The 24,406-nt window shown below is 50.7% G+C and overlaps 1 protein-coding gene across 4 annotated transcripts in view; it reads left to right on the top strand.

Annotated features, from left to right (window-relative positions):
- REEP1 (receptor accessory protein 1) overlaps positions 1 to 24,190 on the top strand; it is a 111,437-nt gene extending 87,247 nt beyond the window's left edge. The window contains exons 6-9 of one of the 4 annotated variants that reach the window (XM_082643036.1): positions 7,801 to 7,978; positions 12,796 to 12,831; positions 19,012 to 19,163; positions 21,135 to 24,190. In XM_082643036.1, coding sequence (XP_082499162.1) covers positions 7,801 to 7,978; positions 12,796 to 12,831; positions 19,012 to 19,163; positions 21,135 to 21,206 — 438 coding nt within the window. In that variant the 3' untranslated portion in view covers positions 21,207 to 24,190. The remainder of the gene's footprint in view (positions 1 to 7,800; positions 7,979 to 12,795; positions 12,832 to 19,011; positions 19,164 to 21,134) is intronic. The other 3 variants (XR_014295939.1, XR_014295940.1, XM_082643035.1) reach the window with 3 other exon arrangements.
- The last annotated feature ends 216 nt before the right edge of the window (positions 24,191 to 24,406 follow it).

The raw sequence follows: 24,406 nt of genomic DNA, 5'->3' as shown, positions 1-24,406 counted from the left end.
GGTCTCACTGGTGGCCTTCCACACATGAGGGCTGGACAGCTGCTGCGTGTGGAGTCCTTCCCGGTGACCCCCAAACCCCATCACCTGGGTGCTGGCCTGACTCAGATGACCCGGCCCTGCTGTGCTTTACAGGGACTCTGCTCATCTGTGTGCTGGCATTGTCCTGCACAGCCTTGTCTCACTTCCCAGATCCAGGTCCTCATCTCCTCAGCAGCTGCTGTCAGCACCTCAGATCCAGCCTGGCCTGAGGTGTTGGCCGGTGTTGCCAACGGGTCTTCCCTCACCAGTTATTGTTCATTTTTGCACTTCACCTCCCGTTAAGGGCACTTCCGGTCTTTATTGCAGACATCCATGTGCCCAGCTCCAACCTGAGGAAGGAAGGCAGAGCAGATACCAGGGGCCGTTCTCCATGTGTGCCACGCAGTGTGTCCAGAATGTTCTCATGACTCTAAAATCCCACTGGCTTCACTTTGCTCACTACCCAGAAACCTTCAGTGGAGCTCTCATCGAAGGCCAAGTTTAGGCAAAACACAGTTTTTCCAGACTGATCTCCCACTCCTCACCAGCACCCGAGCCTCTTCTGCTCAGACTGGTTCAATCTCAGTTTCCCAAATGCACCCGGGTTTTCCACTCTCACACCTTGGCTCCAACCACTCTCTGGCCACAGTGTCCTTCCCCTGTCTTTCTGATGGTGCAGCCCTTGCCTCGCTCAAGTCTGAGCCCTTGGACGAGGCCTGCCTGGGTATTCTAGCCAACAGTGCTCTCTCCGTCCCCTGAGCTCCTGTCGTATGTTTTGTCGTCTGTCATTTGCTGTCTTGTACGCGTTTGTGTCTCGCGATGCCTTAGCCAGACTGTGAGAACCTTGCGAGTAGGAACCGTGTCATGTTTCCTCTTCATGTTTGTTTCCCCTGCGGGGCTTCACTCAGCGCTTCAGGATCACTCCATCAGCCTTGGCTGCGAAGGAGGGAATGAAGAAATCAGTGAGTGAATGAGTGACTTGTAGGAGGCCAGGGGAGCGTGACGCCCGTCAACCCATTTTGTAGGTTTGGTGCCCATGGCGTTTTTTTTTCTTTTCCCCTTTATCAGGTGGCTCGACTCTTTCCTTTTGTCTCCTCTTTGGACCTCAGAGAAGGGCAGGTAACCCCGCTGAGAGATGTGACTAACTCCAGACTGATCCCTTCGGGGATGGAGGCCAGCAGCCACCTGTGTCCATCGGCCCATGGTCTGGATCGGAGCCAGGTGTCTCTCCTCCCGACAGCTGTGTGTGTACATGTGCTTTAATCCCAGAGCCGAGGCCCAGTCAGCCTCCTCCCAGAGCCTCTTATTGTGTTGATTTGGTAGCAGCTAACATGGAATTAACTTATTTGGTTTTTTGGTTTGTTTGTTTCATGCCTGGAGAATGAATTGAATTTGACGATTGATGCTATGGTGGGAAGAATTCTTTTTCTCTCTTTTGTTTGTTAATCCAATTCTATGTCACGGACGAGGCCCTTGCCTTCACCCAGCATGTTGAGAAGGATCCTGCTTGGCCTCGACGTGGAGCATGTATAGCGGTAGAGGTTCACTGTTTTAGCGAGGTGGGAACCCTGTGGGAATTTAGAAGGAAGTACTAACCCTTTCTTTTTTCAAATACTTGAATCACCAGTGGGAAATGTGGTTATGCTGGCGGCTTTGTTATCAGTTGCCTGACTCACTAAAGCCTTTTGTCTTTATTCTCATTGTTATCAGTTGCAGGCAGTAGAAACCATGTGAGGTGAGGTGGGCTAAACTTTGTGCTCTGCTGGAGCCCCCTCCTGTCACTTGTGTCCCTGTCACTGGTGTCCCTTACCCTGTGTGTCCCTCTGGAAAAGAGGACCTCGTCAAGGGCTTGCAACCAAACTTAGTAACTGTTGAATCGGGGTTCTGTGGGCCCTAATGGCAGGTATTCTATTAGTGGTAAATTGTTTTACTTAGAATATCAGCTTTTTAAAGGTCTGGGTTTTCCCAGGAACACACTCCCTCCTCTGACTAAGAAAAGCATCAAAATGTAGAAAATTTGCTATGTGTTAGCTACATGGATTTCTTATTCCTTACAAATTGGGGGAAGGATGAGGAATTAAAGTTCTCAGATTCACAACATTGTAAATCAACTGTATTCCAATAAAAATTAATTGTAAAAATTAAAAAATATATTTACAGTACATATAAATATATACATAAAAGTACATATACGTCCCTAAGGTTTATATCTTGAATCCATCTATAAAATTAGAAAAATGTAGTAATTAAATACAAATGAAAAACTACATCAATAAAATTAAAATTGAAATACAAAAAAGATCTCAGATTAATAGAAAATTCAGTGACACAGTTTACTTTTTTTTTTAAATTTACTTTTATTTATTTATTTTTGGCTGTGTTGGGTCTTTGTTCCTGCACACAGGCTTTCTCTGGTTGCAGTGAGCTGGGGCTACTCTTTGTTGCGGTGCGCGGGCTTCTCGTTGTGGTGGCTTCTCTTGTTGCGGAGCACAGGCTCTAAGTGCATGGGCATCAGTAGTTGCAGCACGTGGGCTCAGAAGTTGTGGCACACAGACACTAGAGCGCAGGCTCAGTAGTTGTGGTGCATGGGCTTAGTTGCTCTGCGGCATGTGGGATCTTCCCGGACCAGGGCTCGAACCCGTGTACCCAGCACTGGCAGGTGGATTCTTAACCACTGTGCCACCAGGGAAGTCCCCACAGTTTACTTCTTAAAGTCCAATTTTCTAAGAGTTTTAGCCAGGAAAAAGGAAAGATTAAAGTAATCAGGAATAGATTTCCCTCCCTTGCCCCCAAGATACTTCTGTGGGATTTCTGGGGCTCTAGGAGCCCAGCTGAGAGAGCCACTGGGCCATATGTTGTTGATGTGCCCAGAAAAAAGCAAGGTGAGTCTGTTAAAACAAACAGCATGTAAACAAGCAGCCACAACAAAACTGGGTAGACCATGCTTATAATACTGTGGGGAATAAAGAGATCAAAGTTTGACAATACAAGTAGGAGATTAGTTTTCATGGAAGGCTGTGGACGTGTTCCTTTCTGGTCCCATGAGGCTGGGCTCTAGAGTACACATGGGCTCAGCTGCCCCGTGGCATGTGGGATCTTAGTTCCCCAACCAGGGATCAAATTCATATCCCCTGCATTGGAAGGTAGATTCTTAACCACTGGACCACCAGGGAAGTCCCATCTACTTCTACTTATTAAAAAGACTCTTTTGGAGTCTTTAGACATAGATTTTCTGTGTGTCACTTTTGTATATGCAATAAAGTATATAGGCACAATAAATTGAAGTCTTTCTAACCTTCACTTTCAGAATCTGATTCTTCTGAATCACTTTTCAAGTCCGTTCATCAGTATCCGTTTATGATGAGGCCACATCACTCTCTGTGCTTTCTAGAGCGTTGGTGATGCAGAGCTTTTGTCTGAGATTTTCATCCACGCTGCTGATACCCATTCTGCCAGTTCTGATGTTGCCACTTTCTTCATCTTACTAGAAGGTGTCAGTAGAACATGTTTTAGGCAACCTAGACTCAGATTCCTTCTTCAAGTGGGTCTTTTGTTTTTAAATCTTTTGGTTGTACCACACGGCATGTGGGATCTTAGTTCCCTGACTAGGGATTGAACCCAAGCCCCCTGCATTGGAAGGGCAGAGTCTTAACCACTGTGCCACCAGGGACGTCCCAGTTGGGTCTTAAATGGTTTGTTAACAGTGAACAGTCAGGAGTTTCCATTGTCTGGTCATGCCTTTGGGAATAACAACCAAGTGCATTCATGTGCAGGCAGTGACAACAAGGACAAGGCAACAGCAATCGTAAGACCCTCCCCAGTTTTCAGAGGTGAAAAAAGGTATGTCTTGTAATTGATGATAATTATTCACAAGAAGTCTAGGAGTCAATGGGCACTGTCAGTATTCCAGTGACTTAGTGATGCCAAGGCTCCGGGTGGATGTCTCTGTGAGTCTCCTTGTCACAAGGTGGCAGTTCCCACAGTCAAAGGCGGAAAGCAGGGAGCAGGGTCAGGCTTTTCTCCTTCTGCATGTGAGAGAGAGAAAATATCTTTCCCAGAAATCCCTTAGCAGATTTCCCCTTACCTCCCATTGGCCAGAACTGCATCCCATGGCCATGCATAATAACTAGGAGGGAGTTTGGGAAATCTGTTTTTTTTCTCACCATTTCGAGAACGGAATTGGGAATGACTTTTGGATGGTCAACTAACAGTCTATCCCACTGTGCTCAGATACATTTGGGATATGCTGAGTCAAACAACCCAAAGCACTATGACTTCTCAAAGCTTTTAATATGTGGCTCATCGAACTATAGAATATGTTTTTAAGCTTTTCCAAATGTAGGGGGTCCAAATTTATTTTCCCAAAAATAAGGAACCCGGTTTTGCAGAATACCAGAGAACCACTCTTGGCTGTTCCCAGAATAAGAAAACGAAGGTCCTCAGAGCAGAGCTGAACTGGCCGGTGGAATAAGGTTTGTGGAAAGTGAATGGAGACGAGGTTTGGAGTGGAGACTGAGCAGGGCTGAGAGGGTTACAGATGAAAGGGCTCTATTATAGATTTGAACCATCTCAGGTTGTTTTGATGGGTACCGGCTAACTGGTTTTCAAGAGCCTGTATCCATGCTGCCGTGGTTTCTTCTGAGACAGGACTCAGTCGATACTGAGCTATTACTATCTCCTTTTCTTCCCTAACCTCTGCCACTTCCAGTCTTCATGATGCTGGTGATACTGGAGCAGGCCGGCTGGCTTCTGGGACTGGAACTGAGTGCTTTGCTGAAATGGTCATGGACATGTGTGATGCCCGCTGCCTCTTTTCCTCAGATACATTGCTGAGCCTTTGTAAGAGCTGGCAGACCCAGGGAAGGAGTTAGTCTGCCACCATTTACTTGGACTTAGAATCATGAAGACCCTCCTAGTGGTGTTTTTTTTTGTGTGTGTGGTATGCGGGCCTCTCACTGTTGTGGCCTCTCCCGTTGCGGAGCACAGGCTCCGGACGCGCAGGCTCAGCGGCCATGGCTCACGGGCCCAGCCACGCCATGGCATGTGGGATCTTCCCGGACCGGGGCACGAACCCGTGTCCCCTGCATCGGCAGGCGGACTCTCAACCACTGCGCCACCAGGGAAGCCCCCCCTCCTAGTTTTTTTGCCCAGAAGTGATCCTTTTTTTTTTTTTTTTTGGCTGCCCCCCGCAGCATGTGGGATCTTAGTTCCCCAACCAGGGATTGAACCCGTGCCCCCTATTGTGGAAGCACAGAGTCTTAATCACTGGACCACTAGGGAAGTTCCTAGATGTCGTCTTGAATGTTTCTGAGTAGAATAATCATGGGTCATTGGCTGATGGATTTGGAGGGGGTTATACGGGGGAGCTGGTCTCCCCCCTCGTTTTCTTGGCAAAGACCATCCAGCTGTTAGGTCTAGAAGGTGAAGCCTCAAACCCCTTGCCCACCATTGTTCAGGAGCTGTATCTGAGGCAACCAGGGAGATTTCTGCCTTTCTCACATAATGCCCTCCAAACACCCCTTTGCCTGGATTTAGAATTCTAGTTGTATATATATATATATATTTTTCTTTTTACTTTATTTTACTTATTTATTTTTAAATTTATTTTTATTTTTGGCTGTGTTGGGTCTTCGTTGTTGCACGTGGGCTTTCTCTAGTTGCAGTGAGCAGGGGCTACTCTTTGTTGCGGCGCACGGGCTTCTCATTGCGGCAGCTCCCCTTGTTGCTGAGCATGGGCTCTAGGCGCACGGGCTTCAGTTGTTGCAGCACGCAGGCTCAGTAGTTGTGGCATGTGGGCTCTAGGGTGCACAGGCTTCAGTAGTTGTGGCGTGTGGGCTCAGTAGTTGTGGCACACAGGCTTAGTTGCTCCACGACATGCGGGATCTTCCCGGACCAGGGATCGAACCCATGTCCCCTGCATTGGCAGGTGGATTCTTTTTTTTTTTTTTTTTGCTGTACGCGGGCCTCTCACTGCTGTGGCCTCTCCCGTTGCGGAGCACAGGCTCCGGACACACAGGCTCCGCGGCCATGGCTCGCGGGCCCAGCCGCTCCGCGGCATGTGGGATCTTCCGGGATCGGGGCACGAACCCGTGTCCCCTGCATCGGCAGGCGGACTCTCAACCACTGCTGCAGGTGGATTCTTAACCACTGTGCCACCAGGGAAGTCCTGTATACATATTTGATTATTTAAATAGTTTTCTTTCTGCTGTTGTTAGTTCCCTGGAGACATGGTTTTTTAAATATCTTTGGTAGGTTGAGAACTTATCATTTTCATATTTTAATGCATCTTTGTTTCATTCTGACATTTTTTCTAAAACTGTCTGCAAGCTCCTTTGTTTTCCCCGTTGCCTCTAATGAACTCATTCTGCGTTTGCTCCTTTAGCTAACTGACTCTTTTGCTGAAGTTACTTCAGTGAATTACTGTGCTTTGTTGGCTCATTTTCGTTGCTATTTAAGTAAAGTGGAAAAAAAATCTCCAAACCCTTCTGCCATCTCTGAAAGCCTCTTAACTAATGCTGTCACGGCCCTTGTTGGTTTCATCAATCCCACCCCCCAGCCCAGAGCCCTTGTTAGCTGCTCTCGATGATTTTGTGCTGATTGGTTGGCTCTGTTCTATCTGCGGTGCCTGTGGTCCCCACGTCCTCTAGCCCTCTAGGACTAGAGGCTTTCCTTCATTATTCAAATAAAATACCTCTGCCCCCCCATCCATGCATCCCACGTACCTATGGGAAGTCTGCGTGCCCACGAGTGTTTCTGAAGATACCCAAGTTTATCAATTTGCCTAGTGGTTACTTGCCTGTCACCTCTTGCTCCAAATCCCAGCCCAGTTCTCAGTAATCCATGTCTTCTTACCAGCCCCTCCGCCCTCAGGTTTCCTTCTCCCCCAGACACGAGTCTCCCCCTCCAGCCCCCCGAAGCACACCTAAAGCAATGCTATCATCCCTGTGCCTTCCTTAGAATCCTTTCACGTTGACAGAGTGTCTCATCCAGACAGCGAGGCCCTTCCCTTTCATAAATATAATGGATTGATGTTGCTTTTCCTAAACAAAAGAACAGTTTCCCCCTGAGACAGTGTCTGTGGTTCCTTGAGAATAAGAAATGGTTACAGTCAACAGTGTTTTGTTGCGCGTGTGTGTTTTTTTTAAATATAATCGTTTTCCTTCCCGATTCATTATCTTTGGGTATTTTGTGAAGCTCAAATGTGACACTGGCAGTCCGTGTGACTCATGTACAGTCATGTGAACAGATAACAGAAATGGCTGTTGTCATACATTTAAAAAATACTGTCTGCATTTTATTTCCTTTGAAAAGAGTAAGGACAGAGCACATAGATTATTAAGTTCTGATGTTCTAGCCAGATTCTTGTGTCCTGGGAACTGAGCAAAATGTAGCTCTTGAAGGATTTTTATTTATGTAAAGCCTGAGAAGCCGCAGACAAGCCCTGGAGAGTAGGAACCGAAGGCAGCAGTCGTTTCCTCGGCCCTGAGTCTGGCTGAGGCTCTGGCTTATTGTGGGGGGCATCTGAAGGAGAGGAAGGAGCCTGGAGCCAGAAGAACAATTCCTGGGCCCACAGGAGGCCCTAGAACATCAGGGCCTGGACCCCCTCAGTGTTCCCTGCAAGTACACCAGGCAGCTGCCCCTCTGCAGAGTATACCAGGGCACTGGTCTCCACCTCGCTGACCGTCAGAGCCCCCTCTTGGCCTCGGTTGCGTTCGCCCGCCACGGCTGCCCTGGTCTGTGGGGCAGGCCTCTGACGTGTGCCCCGTCCTGTGTTGTGTCCAGGGACAGGGTGCCTTATCAGAGAGACTCCGGAGCTTCAGCATGCAGGACCTCTCCACCATCAGGGGAGACGGCGCCCCCGCTCCCTCAGGCCCCCCGCCAGCGGGGCCCGGGCGGGCCAGCGGCAAGCATGGCCAGCCTAAGATGTCCAGGAGTGCTTCTGAGAGCGCTGGCAGCTCAGGTAGGTGTCACTTCCCTCCCCCTCTTTTCTACCTCGTAGGCCTTGCTTTCGTGGAGAGAGACCCAGGCCCCCCTGGGGCCCTTGCCCCAAGGACTCGCCACCCGTACAGACGTCCATCAGACGGCGCCAGGCCAGCCAAGGAGCAGAGAAGCCCTTGGGCCAGGACAGAGGGCTGGCCTTGGGGACCGATCGGGGGCAGGGTTAGGTCGCCCGCACCAGAGGGCCCCATCTCCTCCATCTGATTATCTGGGGGTGGGGTGGGGGGGGTTGAGTAGTAGTACCTGGACCAAGCCTAGAGGCGACAGGCCCAGCTGGGCCTGGGCCAAGGCAGCTTTCTCTGTGTTCTTCTTCTCTGACCCCGCACTCCCACGAGGGCTTACCTGTCGTGAGCACCCGAGTGTCTCCTCCCGCCCGGCCAGGGCTTTCAGCACGGTATCCCTTTTCCCTGCACGGTATTTCCTGTCCTCTCTCTCACTCTACCATCTCCTCCCCTCCCTGAGCCCCCATGCTCCATGCATAACCTCGGCCACCACATGCAAAGGCCACACTAGCTCTGAGGGCTAATTCCTGTGGAGGCCAGGGCTTTACGGAAACCACACCTCTACCTCGATGTCTACCCCGGTAGAGGGGTACCTGGGCCAGGATTGGCCTGGAACTTTGTTTAAAAGTGCAGAGTCCTGGCCCCCCCGCCAGGGGATTCCGTAGGTCCAGGGTGAGCCCCTGGTATGTGATGCTGTGGAGCTTGCAGCCACATCTGGGACCCGCTGACGTCTGGTCCCTCAGTGGGTTTCGGGCTTGTGGAATGTAGGGGCAGGGATTACGGGGCTAGGGAGTTGGGCCAGGACTCAGGGCTTCCCAGACTGTTCCTTGGGAAGATTACAGGGGCTTGGCTTTCGGGAGCTGAGCGTTGCAGCTGCCAGCAGAAGGTGGATGGGGAAGGGGCTGCCCGGGATCGCTCTGGATCATCACCTCCGCCCCTCCACCTTGCTGGGAACTGGAGCCTGGGGGCTGAAATGGGGCCACTATTGGAATCTCTGGCTGTGACGTGTGCAAGGTGGCTAGCCTGCCCTGAAATGTATAAACAGGGACCTCCAGGCCACCTAGACCTCGACTGTGTAATGTGAGGTGCAGCCTACAGGGGCATCTCAGTCCTGCGCCTGGGGTCCTTCCAGGCCCCACCTGACTTGAGGGTCTAAGACATGGATGGGAAAGAGGGAGCCTCACCACTGCCCTGGGAATGACAACCCACGCTCCCCTCCAGGGAAAGGGGAACGGCTCGGGGCCCGGCCCAGCGTCTGCTAGGTTCCAACCCTCTCAGGAATGGCCTCTCTACCCCTGGCCCCAGGATTGAAGAATGTGGCTCTTCTGTTGGAAAGGAGAGATTTTAACCCTAGCAGCGCTGGGGAGGTGGAGGCTTGGCCATGGGAGTGAGGTCCACCTCAGGTAGGGGAACCCTGTCCCTGTGCCAGGGGAACTTAGTATGGAATCCCAAAAGGCCAGGCAGGAGGGGACCTTGGGGATCACTCAGTCTAATCCTCTGATTTTACCAATGAAGAGACAAAGGCCCAGGGAAGGGAGCTGTCACCAGGGTTGCCCGCTGGTGGCATTCTCCTGCGGCCCCCTGACTCCTAGGCCAGTGCCTTCTCTCCGCTCACCTGCTGGCCATCAGGTTTCCTCGGGCATCTACAGCTTCTGACCTCCCGGGCACTGTCGCAGAAATAGGGATGTGAAATGCCATTAGGTATCGCCTCCGCCCTCGGTCAGCTTACCGGCTACGAAGCCTCAAATGAAAGCTGTCATTGGAAGCAAAAGGGCCCCAATTCTGTGAGGCTCAGTGCGCAGAGCTAGAACCAGTGGGGTCAAGTTCCGAGGGGGCAGCCACTTACCAGCTGTGTGGCCTGGGCAAGCTGTTTATCCTCTCTGCACCGCAGGTTCTTTATCTAAACACAGGGAATGACAAGCCCCGTTTGTAGGGCTGTCGTGAGGATTCAACCAAACGAATCCATGTAAAGGTGCTTCGGGTCGTGCCTGGCACTCAGGTAGTAGCTGCTGCTATTATTCTTCTTGTTGATATCTAACTCACCTACGAAAGCACTTTATGATATGAAAGTATCCAGGACAGAAATGGGCTGCCTTGTGAGGTAGTGAGATGCCTGACATTGGAAGGGCCCAAATCAAAGTCAAATAGTCATAGACCGAAGCTCTAGGGAGGGACTCCTGCTTTGGCTAGGAAGTGGGCCTAGGTGGCCCTACAGTCCCTTTCCCTCTTAGAGTCTATATTGTCATTATAGAGGTGAACGAAGCAGAGGAAGTAGGCTCAGAGAGGTCACACACTGTGCCAAGGCCACACAGGACTGGCATCCAGGCCTCCTGACTACACCTCCCCTTGGTGGATTATTCGTGGCAGCTTCAGAACTAGGAAAGAGAGAGGTTTGGTAGGCTCTAAAAGGTGATGGATATTACTCAGCCATAAAAAGGAATGAAATTTTGCCATTTGTGACAACATGGATGGACCTGAGGGTATTATGCGTAGTGAAATAAGTCAGACAGAGAAAGACAAATACTGTATGTTTTCATTTATATGTGGAATCTAACACATGAAACAAACGAATGAATATAACAAAACAGAAACAGACTCAGAGATACTGAGAACAGACCAGTGGTTGCCGGAGGGGAGAGTGGTGGCGGGGAGGGGTAAAATGGGTGGAGAGGATCAAGAGCTACAAACCACCAGATATCAAATCGATAGGCTACAAGGCTGCAGTGCACAGCACAGGAATATAGCCATTATTATTTATAGTATCTGTATACGGATATGATCTATAAAAACATTGAATTACTGCACCTGTACACCTGAAACTGATATAATATTGTAAGTCAACTATACTTCAATACAGAAAAAAAAAAAAAAAAAGCCATGGGAGGCATCCCCTGGGCTTTGAACATCTTCCCAGAGAATCACTAGATGGAAGCAGATTTGGGCTGATTTGTTTGGTTCTGACCCTGCCGCCCCCTGGGTGCAGGGGCAACGCTCTGGTTGCAGGTGTGCAGGCCCAGCAGGTGGAGTTCACAGAGAACCAGAGAGCCTGCTGTGCTGCCACACGACCTGTTCTCCTCACTGCCTGCCCTTGGCCGTGGCGCCTGTGATTTCAGGGGGTCGGCAAGGGAGGTGCTGACCTAGCAGGGAGGGCAGGGACCATTGGCCCCCGCCCTGGCTGTTCTGGGCCTAAAATAAAAGTCATCTCAGAAAGAAAGATCAATGAAAGATGGCCCAGGGTCTGGGCGTGGGGCAAAAGCACCCAGATCAGAGGCTCTGGGGCTGTCGTAACCCCAGAGTGGAGGGTCCGGGTGCCTGGGAGGAAGTCAGCCAAAGGAGGCCCAGCTTTGTGTGCCCTCCCAGCGCCCAGCCTCAGACGCCAGGCATGGTCAGGTCGGGGAAACGGCCCCCAGTCTGGGCTTCCATACTGGCTGAGTGACCCTGGGCCTGTGCAGAGACGGTAAATGCAACACAGCGAGGCAGACGTCAACAAGCAGTCACCACACTTGTTCCCTCTGGGCCTAGATTCAGCCTCAGAACCTTCCTCAGAATGATACCCCAGGCGGCTTGCTATCAGAGGATTTGACCTTGGCACAGAAAACGAACAGAAAACGAACTCAATTCAGTTCAGGTTTCCTCTGGAGAAAAGGCACAAGAATCCCTATCCCTCCTACACCTTAGGCTCGTGAGGAGAGCAATCAAGGTTATTTGCAAGCCCTGGCAGGTGGCACCTGCTGCAGGCAGGCTGGGAGAGGCTGGGCAAGATGCAGTGGCTGCCCCCCGTGGAGTTGTGTGCAGCGTTGGAAGCAACAGTTTCAATGTACATATAGGTAGAGTTTGAAAACACGAGGCCTAGTGAAAAAAGTACAAAATGGAATAAGATATATAACAATTTATGTAAAATAAAAACATAGGCCCATTGGTGTAAAATAACACTATGCAGTTTGCATTGCCCACCCTGCAGAATGGACTGGGAGGCGTTTTGTCAGATACCATTTATTGAAAGTCTGGCACTGAACCCCAGGAAGGGTACAAGGGACTTGAAAAAATGATCCTTGCCTTCCATGAACTTGGAGACAGCCTGTATTTAGTGAGCACCTACTGTATACCAAGGCCCAGATGTGCACCAAGACCAATGGACTGTGTAAGGTAGCAGCCAATTAGCCATGTGAGCACTTTGAGGGTTCAGCGGTCAGTTTCCTGCAGGTCATTCTGAACTGGGAGACAGAGAGAGGAAGGGCATCTGGGCGGGCACAGTTGGAGTTACTTCTCAGAGGAAACTTTTTTTTTTTTTTTTTTTTTTTTTTGCGGTTCGCGGGCCTCTCACTGTTGTGGCCTCTCCCGTTGTGGAGCACAGGCTCCGGACGCGCAGGCCCAGCGGCCATGGCTCACGGGCCCAGCCGCTCCGCGGCACGTGGGATCCTCCCGGACCGGGGCACGAACCCGCGTCCCCTGCATCGGCAGGTGGACTCTCAACCACTGCGCCACCAGGGAAGCCCTCTCAGGGGAAACTTTGACATCATCCCCTGCCTTCCCTTGGGCTGCAGGACACAAGGACTGACCTCTGTGGGCCAGGCAAGGTCATTTTCTAGCACCAGAGAGGAAGCTGGATCTGGAATGATCCCCTCCCCCACCTCGGTGTCTCTACAGAGACCCACGTTCCTGGGACCCCTGTATTGAACACACTGGGGTCCCCACACCTCCCTGGGACCTCCCGGTTTGCCTGGGGCCAGTTCCTGTCAACTGGGGGCTATCACTGATGGTGCCCCCATCCCCACAGTGTGTACCTGCTGCTTCACCTGCAGGACCCGGAAAGGTGAGTAGACAGCCAGCATCTCTGCAGCGTGCGGGAGTCGCCTCGGGAGGAGGCTCTAACCATGAGCTGGTGTCAGACCTGGGGGCTCCCTTTCAGCTGCAGGGTCTGGGGGGTGGAGTCAGGAGGTTACCTCCTTGAAACAGCAAATGTGTATTACCCTACAGCGAAGCCAGGCTAGACATTTGGGAGCGGCTTAACTGGGTGGTCTGACTCAGGGACTCTCAGGAGTTCTGGTCAGGATGTCGGCCAGGGCTGCAGCTATCTGAAGGCTTGACTGAAGATGGCTGTCTTGTGACTGTTGGCCAGAGGCCTCAGATCCTCACCACGTGGGCCTCTCTGGGGCTGGTTGAGCATCCTTACGACATGGCAGCTGGCTTCACCCAGAGTGAGTGATGCAGGAGAGAGAGGGCAAGCAGGAAGCCACAGTACCTTTTAGGACCTGGTCAGAAGTCACACACCACCACTTCTGCCTTATTCTGTTTGCCGGAAGTGAGTCATTAAGTCCAGCCCACACTCAAGGGGAGGGGAATTCATCTCCACCTCTTGAAGGGAGGAGTATCAAAGAATGTGTGGATCTATTTTAAAACCATCCCAGGGTCATAGTTCCTTGTGCTCTGGGTGATGAGGACCCAGGCACTTACCCAGCTCCTCTGAAGTGATGGAGCCCCAGGGGTTTCGGTCCTTGTGCAGCCAAGGGAGCCCTGGTCCTGCTTTGCCACTTACCAGCTGTGTACCTATGTGCGAATCACCTAACCACCCTAAGCCTTGATTTGCTTCGAATAGAGATAAAGATCCCCGCTTCCCCACTTCACTGTGCTGTTGTGAAAATGTCTGTGAAAGGACTTTGTGGAGGGTGGTGATGGTGATTACTGTTAGAGCCAGGGGACCTCAGGGAGGGCAGGGGCCTGGGCTCTCCCCAGCCCGGCAGGCCCCTGGGTGTGGGGGATAGCTCAGCCACATGGTTCTGTCCTGACCTGCTCCTGCGCTTTCCCTGACCTTACCTAGACACGCGAGGGGCCAGAGATGGTGCTGGGCTAACCCAGCCCCCTTTGCTCCCCCCGCACGAAGGACGTGCCTTTGGCTCAGAAGGCGAGAGGGGCCGCCCCTGGCCTGCAGCTGCTGGCTGGTCTGAGGGGAGGAGAGAGGCACGCCTGGTGCCCTTGTTGCCTGTGCCCCCAGCCCCGGTGCCACTGAGACGTGGCTCGTGCCTCCCAGATCGGTGGAGGGAGAAGGGTCCTGTTTTCCCTTTATTTCTTCAGTTTTAAGACTTTTCAATGCTAAGGTCTTCCAAGGTCTGTAGAAGACATGGGGGGTTTGGAGGCCAGAAACCTAATGAGAACAGATGGTCCAAGGAGTCCTGAGCAGGGCTGCGGAGACCAGCATCGTACCGGAACGGAGGAGTGTATATATGCTCAGCAAGAATAAAAGAAACGGAGGGGCTGCACGCAGCTGTTTCCAGCACGAGCGGCCAAGACTCGGGCCTGGTGGACGTACTCGTTCGTGGGAAACAACCACAGCGTCCCAGGCAATTATGGGTATTTCTATCTAGTCACCCTTTACAGTTTTGAGTTTGTAAATTCCATGAGCCATTCAGAAGACCTCTCCTTCAGGGACCTTGTCACTTGGGGGCCAGGGAGAGGAGGGGCACCGGGGAGGGGAGGGGCACCGGGGAGAGGAGAGCCGCCTTCTCCGATCTTGCCTCGTGCGCCTCTTCTGTGCTGCTCTCTGCATGGGGAAGCCCTCGCCCTCCCCATGACACCTGGAGGTTTCATGATCAGAGGCTGCCTTTCCAGTACGTTGAAACAGAATTACAGCTGATTGTGGGAACTGAGTAGAGTTCGGTCTTCCTGGGAGCTGCGGGGATGGGGGCTTCTTGGGGACCGGACAGCAGGTGGGGCTCGGTGGAGGCCTCCGGCTGGGGTGGCCCTGCTCAGGGTTGTGATCTGGGAGCCTTTGCCCCAGCCCTGCCTTTCTTGGCCCTCTTGACACCCAGGGCCCTGGAGTTCTTCTCCGTCTCCCTAAGGTCTTCTTGCGGGGAACCAGCTAGTGATGTGTCCACACCATTTCCCTCTGGGATGGGGGGAAAACCCCTTGGTTCTCCAGGCCTCAGTCTCCTCCTTTGTAAAGGGGAGGGGCGGTGGTGGTTTGAGCTCGATGCCCCTGGGGCCCTTCCAGCTCTGACCCGTTTTCTGCGGGTGAAGGGTGCCGAGTGTGAAGTGTCAGCAGATGGTGTCGGGGGAGGTGGGTCTCACACCCGGGGCTGGGGCAGTGATGCTGGGAGAGAGAATTTCAGGGGGTCACAGACACTTCGGTCAGAGGGGCCCTCCTGGTCCCCCGAAATGATTTCCGTCTGTGCGTCTCAGGCCCCAGGAGAACATTCGCTCCGTTCCTGCCCATCTGTTAATCGTTTCCTGTTGTCTCCTGCACATCTGTCTCTCTTTTTCTGTGCTTCTGTTAATTCTCTCTCTCTCCCGCTTATACCTACCGCCCTTTCTCCCCTCTTTTCTCTCTGCCTGCCTTGATGTTACATAGAGCTGAAAACAGAATTCTATTACTGCTTGAAATTAGTCATAGAGGTGGGGTTTTTTTTTTTTCCTTTTTTAAAAAAAATCGAGTGTACGGGGCATATAAAAAGCAGAGTCGTCTCTTTTTATCCTCTCTATTAAAAGAAAGAGAGAATTGCATCTTTCTTGAGGGTGGCCCCCCGGCAGTTTCTTTCCTCAGCAGCCGGAGCCGTCAGAGGTTTGGAGCGCGGGCAGAGAGTGAGCGTGTGTCCGGGTGTGTATACCTGTGTGTGTGCACGAACACTCACACGTGTGTGTGAGTTTCACCCCCAGAGGCCCTTCCCTAACAGAATATTCTCTTCTTTCTCCTCGGTGGCTGTCGGGGACGCTGATGTGAGTGTTCCAGATGGGCGTGCTCGCCTCCAGATGCCTTTGCTGACTTTCATTAACGGCTCCCGCTAACGTGTGCTGCGGGGGAGTGTTTGCTAACCGGGGTGTTTGCTGCACTGATGGGATGGGGGGGCCCGGGGCTCCTGCAGAAGGATCAGCTCGGCCTTGGAGGGCTGGGAGTTTCTCCCTCCCTGGCCTCTCCACGGAGAGAAGAGGTGCAGCTGCTTCCTAGCCTGCTGTAGACACGTTTGCTAATACAGAACGTCCGTCAAGGCCACACACCCACTCCCCTGCTGTGGAAAATAAGAGCGACCCCTGTCCTTTCCTGGAGGCCGTGCAGCCTCGGGCACCATGGTCAGCTCTGCGGGCTCAAGGCCTTGGCTGCCGTTCCTTGAGATTTGGAGGTGGTTGTGGCCATGACCTTGCATGAGATGCCCCTCATACAAGTTGTCTTCAGGAGCCATCAGAGTATTAAGATGTGGGCAGCAGTACCCTTTGGGGTGAGAACCTATTCAGTCACAATTCTATTTGGATCTACAGGGAGAGGAGTGCTGAGGAGGCCCACCATCGAATTTTCTGCCCAGCCACGCATCTTCATCCTGGTGCCCCTCTTGGTGGGACCTGGTTCTGTGGGGTTTATATCTTCATTTATACGCCTCCCTGTTCCACAAAGGATTTATAAGTCTGGTTGTGGAAATACAGATGATACATTGAACCAACTAAGAAAAAGGAAGCTTGAGAGAAAGGGAATAGGCAGGTAAGATGGAGTCGGAGTGAGAAGAAAAGTTTAAGCGCTTGTCACAAAGTCACAGACTGTCCAAGATGCTGGGCTTCCTGGCAGCCAGTGCAAAGAGGGAAACGCAGCTAAGAGATTCAGTGTCACAACACGGTAGCCAACCGGAGGCTCAGAGGCTCAGCTTGTCCACAGTGGTTATTCTCACGGGTCCCGAGAGTCAGGCAGAACATTACAAACAACATTCTTGGCAAAACCCCTCCATGAACACAGTAAGCAGTAGGATTCTTCTCTTTTTAGCAGGTTCTCTCTGTGGCTTCCATGCGAAGCTACTTCTAGCCCCCGAGCTCCCCCCACACTAACCCCCTTTGCTCCCCCACCTCTGCTGAGTTGAATGATTGTTTTCTATTCCTGCCTGGATATCTGGGTTCCCCTTGATCCATCACTTCTAGTGGGCCAGAGGGTCACTTCTTTTCTACCCTTTAGTCCATGCTCAAGGATGCAGTGGAGAACAAACTCAAAGCCATTTTTGTTTCAGTCCTGAGATAGTCATTGTTGTTGTTTTATTACTATTATTATTTTGGTAATGTGTGAGTTCATTGCTCAGTCTCAGTGAATCCAGACCACGTGAGCAGCCTGAATTGTTCGATGCCTGAGGATGTTTTGCTGACTCTGGGCTGCCCTCTGAACCCCAGAGTGATCAGTACAGAGAAAGCCCTGGCCCCAGATTCAGAGGGAACCACGTGTGCAGAGGCACAGACTCAAACCAGCCCCCTAGCCCGTTCTCAGGATGTGGGGTTCTGTGCTGGGGCGGCCGGAGCTGGCCAGGCTGCTTCTGCAGTTTCTGGCCTGGTCTGAGAGCTTTCGGGCCTGGGCTGGCCTGTCTCTTTTTCCTCCTGTCAGGTGTCCAGAAGGAATGTCCTTGTGATAGGTGTCGAGTTCTGATTTGGGACAAGAGCCAAGCCCTCTGAGACGATGTCAGGTCTCCACCTCGGTTAGTGGACGGGCAGCCACTGTGGGTACAACCCCGGGGTCAGGTGCTCCGAGGGGCCCAGGAGGATCAGCCATAGCTCAGGATGCTTTCTGTGGGGCTGAGGCAGTGAGACTGACGGACAGGAGAACCAGGGCGCGCAGCACAAGCCATGTGGTACACATCCCAAGCCCCGCTGGGAGTCGAGAGGCAGGCAGGACCGGAGCATTCAGGGAGGGCTCCCTGGAGTTGCCAGCCTTCATGTTCCTCGGTCCTAAGGATGCAGCTGATTTGGCCAGGGGAAGGGACCAGAGGGAACCTAAACCCGGAGGAGACAGGCTGGGGGATGCACTGGAGCAAAAAGCGCAAAGGAAGTTTAATGATCTCGGGCTTGGCTCTCACTCGGGTGCTGTCTGAGCAGGTTGCTCCCAGCCTACAATTCAGCTTTGAAATCCGTGGTTAAGGCAGCCCTGCTCTCGTGCTGCCTCCTGCCGGCTGTTGGGAGTATAGCAGCAATGACCGGGAAAGCGGCTCAAGATTAGGCTTCTGCTGTTAGTTTTACTAAGCCCACACCGGGTGCTGTTATTCCCCTTTTGACAGAACACATTTTGTGGCTGAAAATGTTTTTGGGAGAAGTAGCAGGGTGTCCCAGAAAGAGCTCTGGTTTTTATCTGCAGGCCTGGGGGTGGTTGGACCAGGTGATCTGAGGGCCCCCTGGCTGTGCATTCTGTGATTCTAGGTAAAAACAATATACGAAGCCTAGAAAGAAGTGTCTCTGGGTGTCAGATAAACTGGGTATGGGCAGGAAGTATTTTATATCTCGACTGAGATAGGACCACATGGCCAGATGACATGGAATATGCTCAGCATTGAACATTGCAAAAATACCGTGCACTCAGTGACATGAATCCATTCTGGTGCTTTCCCTGTGGATTAGTCACGGCAAACCAAAACAGGAATCCCGCTGTCGTTTTCTGAGGGGAAGACTGCTGCTAGATTCTCCTTCCACTAGGCTCCTTTGCTTCTCTAGGACTTGGCCTTTGAAATGAAAAATCTACATAGCTTTGCTTAAGGTTCTCTCTGAAGGCTTCCTGGCATTTTACATCCCGTCTCTTAAAGAATGCTTGGAGCTGAAAGTGCAAGTGTATTTAAGGCTCTGTCAGCATTGCTGGTTTGTGTTACAGAAAACTGTGCTATTCCTCTCCAGAGGTCACTGCCACCATCTTTTCTAGAGATTCTTTCCCGGAGCATTCTTCTGGTATGGCCTCACAGCTCTAAGCTGCAGGGTTAGACGTGTCTCAGTTAAGGCAGCGCTGTCCCCACCTCCCCTGGTAGCTTGTCAGTAGATTCTGAAGCCTGTGCTCGTTCCCATGCACAGCGCCTGACCAGTCTCACAGTTGCAGTGATCCTGGATCCTCTGCAGTATCGCTGGCGGATACCGGGGCCTCGGCTCTCCTAACCGGCCTGGCTTGCTGTGCTGTGTGCCTGACTTTGACCTTGCGTGCCCTTCTCCGCTCCTTTCTACACTGATCCCACCTCGCTGTACTTTGTCTCCTCTGCATAGATTGTAAATGGACATTCAGTGGTTGAGGGGGATGTGAATGAGGGTGGTGTGAAGGCCTGGGAGCCTCACCAGGTCCAAAACCCTTTGGCGTTTTCCGATGAGGAGGAGGAAGACCTGCTGGATTTCATGTACAAGTATAAAGCGCCTCGAAGGACGGAGTTCCCCCTGGAGGTACACGGTGTTGGGGGCTGCGGGGTGGAGCGTGTGTTTGCACAAAGGGCTCTGCCCTGGAGAACTGGCGGCACCCAACATCTCCTGAGTGCCTGGGGCGGGGAGACCTCCCTCCATCAAACAGGCAGGACAAGCCAACTAGGTAGCGTCCAGCTACTTGCCAAGGGGTAAAAAAGACCCTACTACTTGTATTTGAAAATAGGAGAGGTGAGATAGTGCCTAGGGATTAAAAAAACAAACAAAAAACCCAACTACCAACCTAAGGTGATGTGTGAATGAAAAGCAACCAAATGAGTGTTTTGGAGGAAGAAAAACTCAGAATGTGTTATATGACAAGTCTTTATATAAAGCGTGTTCATCCCTGTATCTTCAGGACACAGCGTAGTGCCTGGTACAACACAGATGTTCATAAAATGTTATAGAAGGGGCACAGCCCTTCAAAATGACCAAACAATACACTTGATCTGTGTACTCTTGCCAGTTGTAGATGCAGATGGAGGGCCAAGCCTAGAGCCTCAGGGCCTTGCTCTGTGCAGGGTCACCAGCCTTGGGCTCAGGTGCAGGGCCCGCAGAATCGGGGGACCCTCGAGTCTTCCTCTCTGTCCCGTCACATCTCTCCCCTTCCCCTCCCCCTGAACACTGTGGCCTGAGAGCCCATCTGAGGCAAGTTGGGAGTCCCCCTGCCCACAGAGCAGAGACCCTTGTGAGCCTCAGGTGAGGTAGTGCATGGAAAGGCTGACCTCCTTCCCGGAGGGCAGGGAAGGTGCCAGAACCATTCTAGGTCCTGAGGCTTTGTGCCTTTTTGCTTTTGTTTTTGTACAGCTGCACAAGCTGCTTTAGTTTATGGTTAAACTGCTTGAGGCAGATCCCTAAAACAGAGGTTTCACCGATTCTTTTCTTACTGGGTCCAGAGGTGGCTGGTAAACATTTCCTAGTCGCAAAGGTGTAGCGTGAGGACTCAGGATGTGGAAGGCCAGAGCCTTCCATTCCTGCTTCTTTCTCTTCTGCCTCCCTTCCGTGTGCCCGCTGGGCACCAAGCTCCTTGCTGGGAAATGGTGGTGAACTCGGCCCTGCTCCCAGGAAGTCACAGTGTGGCAGGGGACACAGTGCACAGAGCAGGCACGCTCCCCTGTGGGCGCAAAGTCCTCTGACGCCCTGTCACGTGCTAAACAGTGTGAGAACCAAGGAGCTGATCCTGGCTGTGAGTGGGCCATGTGGGTGGGGCTCAGGAGTGACTTTGGACAGAGAAGGGAGGAAGGACCTCTGCTCAGAAGGGATGGAGGTATGAAAGGGCAGAGTAGAAAACGAAGCCGAGTACAGAGAGTTGGGGCCAGTTGTGAACCCCCTTGAGTGCTATGCTAGAAAATATTTCCCTTTTCTTTTACTGTGATAGTAACTTCCCCTGTGATTTGTGTGTCCCATGGAAGGAGAGGTCCCTTGATAGTCATTTGTAGGGAAGATGAGGTGGAACCCTTCATACTTAAAGGTAGTGTTTCCTCTGTTGTGTGATTTGCTGTGCGTGAAGGGATTTCACCTCCAGAAAGAGGACTGGAAATTTGGTGATGGAAATTTTAAGCACGTACCAAGTAACACGAGGCTGGTTCCCAAGGGAAGACATGGGGAGGTCTTTCTGCTGAGTCACTTGGTAAGATCATTTTGCTCTCAAGGCAGAAACAAGATGTGTCATCCTTCTGTGCAGCCATTCACTTGGGAGATCCAGGGCCTTAGGGGAACCTGAAGAGGGAGGCGCCGGGCTCCTCAACTGGCTCAGCTTCATGGGGATGCCTGGGCTGTGACTCCGATTCCTACTGTGGACACTCCGAGTGGGCCCCCAGCCGCACCAGCCTCTTCACACACGCGTGCATTTGACCAAAGGAGCTGGAGTCTCAACACAAACCCAGCCGGGTGCTGTCCTCGAAAGCTTCCGTGCTATGCCAAATTGAGGGGTCCTTTTTCTGTTTCCTCTACCAGGCACCGCCTAGAATCCTCCGATCTCGCTTTAGTAAGAAAAGTACCTCATCCTCGGCCACTGAAACCACGTGAGTGAGATGAGCCTACGGCTCTGGATCCACAGAATGTTTCTTCTCTGCCTTAAGGAGCTATTTATTCACTCATAACATAGAAACCCGCAAGCTGGTGTACTGCGCGTACAGCCCCGGACGTGGCCTTTCCTCTCTCCCCTGTTCCACTTCTAAGGGTTTCTCTTCCCCCCTCCTTTTCTTTCTTTTGCTGGGGAGAGGCTAAAGGGAAAGGTAGTGTGCCGGGGGTCAGCAGTTTTCCACAACTGGACCGGCGTACAGACAGCAGTGTTTTAGAAATAGAAGAGAATCACCCCCACTGCTGGGATGCACATTTGTAATTTCTTGGTTGCATACTTCATTTTCAGTCCTGTATATGCAAACAAAGCAATTTTCTTTTTAACTTTTTTTTTTGTTCTTGGTACTAGTACTTTGGACTACGATGTACATATTTACGGCTTTTGGCTTAATATAGTGGACTTGCAAGGGCTGCCAGAGGTTCTGATGTGTAAGAAAACTGCAAAAGCAGGAGTGTAAAAAATCATTTTGATGCTAGAGGATGTCTCAGATGTGCTTATGAAGCTTCCAAATACGACTCGAGTACAACATCCCTTTTCCTGCAGGGCGATGGTCCATATTCTTCAGACAGTTAGTCAACAGACCAGAGAAGTTTAGAATGAAGAGAGGCAACATTTTAGTGACAGGTGTGAGTGTGACGAAGTCAGGGGAACAGCCTAGAATAAGAGAAAAGTCACAGGAAGCTTGTCTCTCCCATGGATCCAGGATTAGGAGCTTCTGAATCCTTACGGGGGATTTATCATTGTCTTAGGTAGGAGCCTTGCCCTTGGTAAACCTTCTCTCGGGCATGTAGACTTACAGAGCTGTTGTAAGGAATCATTCTGAGTGGTTCAAAAGTGCTTGACGATGACTGTGTCTCCATACTAGGACCCAGCGCCGTGACCGATTTCCCCAGGTAGAGGAGCCCACAGTGGGAGCGCCTCGTTTCAGGAAACACTAAGCGAAAACCAACCCATCCACCCCAACAAAAAAAGCAACCCTACAATCATGCTTTGTTTCAGATACGCGGTGAAGTACATCTGACACCTGGGTAACGATCCAAACGCTGGGTTCTAGAAAGGCTGCATAGGTTGAGACCTTCATGGATGTGACTTGCTCCCCGGCTCACGGGCAGCTCTGGCCTGTGCGGAACGTGAACCAGAGAGATGTCACGCGCTCATGGGCACTCGTACTTCATACAAGCCCGCATCGCTTAGGAAGAGAACAAATCACTGTCTGAGGGGACCCCCTGCTTAGATTGAGAATTTTATCTGAAAAGAAGAATCTGATTTAAATAGCATTTTGGTCTGAGGCAGCTGTTCTCCCCTGGTAGAGCTGAGCCTAAATGTAGGACTCGTATACTTACGCTTAGAGTTGGTGTTTCCTTTCAGTGTGATGCATGCAGTGGTCACAACCCAGTTACTTATAATACTTGGATTGTGTTTGTTCATAGATAGGCCCTGAACACTAGAGAGTGTTATGTACCTCATAGAACCTACCGTCCATCAGCTATAAACAGGCCCAGTTAAAGACTGAGCTACGCAAACATACATCAGTCTGCTGGTGACACATTGGCTGGATCTTAGCCACCTCCGAGAGGGTTTTACTTGAAGTTGCTTGTTACCAGATGTGCATATTTAAATCCCTTTTCCCCACAATGCCTCTAAAGGTGACTTTGTAATTTACAAAAGGATTTAGGAAAATAAACCTAAAAGCAAATTTGTGGTTCAGAGGGCAAACAGAGGCTGTCTGTTCATTGTCTGAGCCCCATACCCACCAATACCTAAACCCCTGAGGGAAGACAGAAAGCCTGTTTTCTTCAAGCTCACTGAAGTTTCAGACAGAGGAAAGATATATGCTTTAAAATGTATTTACCTGTCATTGGGAGTACCCAGAATTATCAGAAACAAAAGCAAAAAAAAGCTTAACTTCTTAAGCAGCTTTTTAGCAATTTTTTTTTGCCAAAATAATAAATGCCTTTAGCAGCAGAGATTAAAATCCTATTGTGAACAGCTATATTTTCACCATTTTACAATGGAGAGTTTTAACAAGTACGGGCTATGAAGTTTGCACTCAACTATGCCAAAAACAAGTTTGAAGCACTCTATTCTCAGACATGCTGTATTATTTCTCATTTAAGATTTAAAAAATATAAAGGTATCCAAACTGCTGTCTTATTTTTCCTTCAAGTGTTGGTTAGGGAGTTGGATTCTCTCTTAAAAACACTCACTGTACAACTGAGAGCAGCTGTCATATTTCTGGCAAAACATGTTTACTTATCCAACAAGCTGTATATTTGTGTGGACTGGCGTAAAATGTGAGTGCCTCAAAGTGTACACGTAGTGATGTGGAGTTCTGTCTAGAGGGTAAAACTGAATGTTTTTAATTGGCTGATTTACAGACACAGGCTGTTTACAAAACGCTAGCTGGAAAGTCTGTACTTTTCATGTAGTGATTTTCGGTTCTTTGCTATTGAGCACCTGTTCCGTTTCTGAGAAGGATGAGACGTGGTATTGTACTTATAAACTGGAGAGTTAGGCATAATCCCTCCTGGCTTTGTGTGAATAGCTTGCTCACTTCGCTGGCCTCTGAAATGTGTGTTCTCTGTAGTATACTGTCCATGTGTCTGTGATAACAGTGCTTGTCAACCACGACCACCACCGAGTACCTTCCCAGTTGTTCACCTTGCACAGTATTGGAAATGGTAAAGGATGTGTGCTTCATTCACAAACGGCACACACTCAGAGAGCTGGCATTCTGGACTGTGACTGTGTACACTTGCCCTTGGTTTATTTCTGTAATCCCCATAGAATGATCTGTAATCAAGTAGTATACTGAACTGTGCATCAAAGGGATGTAAAAATTACAGTATTCCAAAGGTTGAAGTTCTGCTGTTTTGTTATAATGCCTGATATATATCTTGAATAAAGTCTTAACATTTTTCTTTTAAAAGACATCTTTGTAATGTTGGGCTTACGAGGAAAGAGAAAATACTTAAAAAAAACACAACGTATTCGTCAGTAAGGATGAGAAGCTGAGTGCTAACTGGCCTGGTGCCTGGTGACTTGGCTCCGTGCCTACTGCACAGAATTGCTGCGAAGAGAAAAAAATTAATTGATATCTGTGCTTTGAAAACCAGTTGATCACGTAAATATGAATCTGGTACTA

Source organism: Mesoplodon mirus, assembly GCF_964341445.2.
Source record: "Mesoplodon mirus genome assembly, chromosome: 14".
Taxonomy (NCBI): domain Eukaryota; kingdom Metazoa; phylum Chordata; class Mammalia; order Artiodactyla; family Ziphiidae; genus Mesoplodon; species Mesoplodon mirus.
This window is presented reverse-complemented; position numbering and strand designations above follow the sequence as displayed.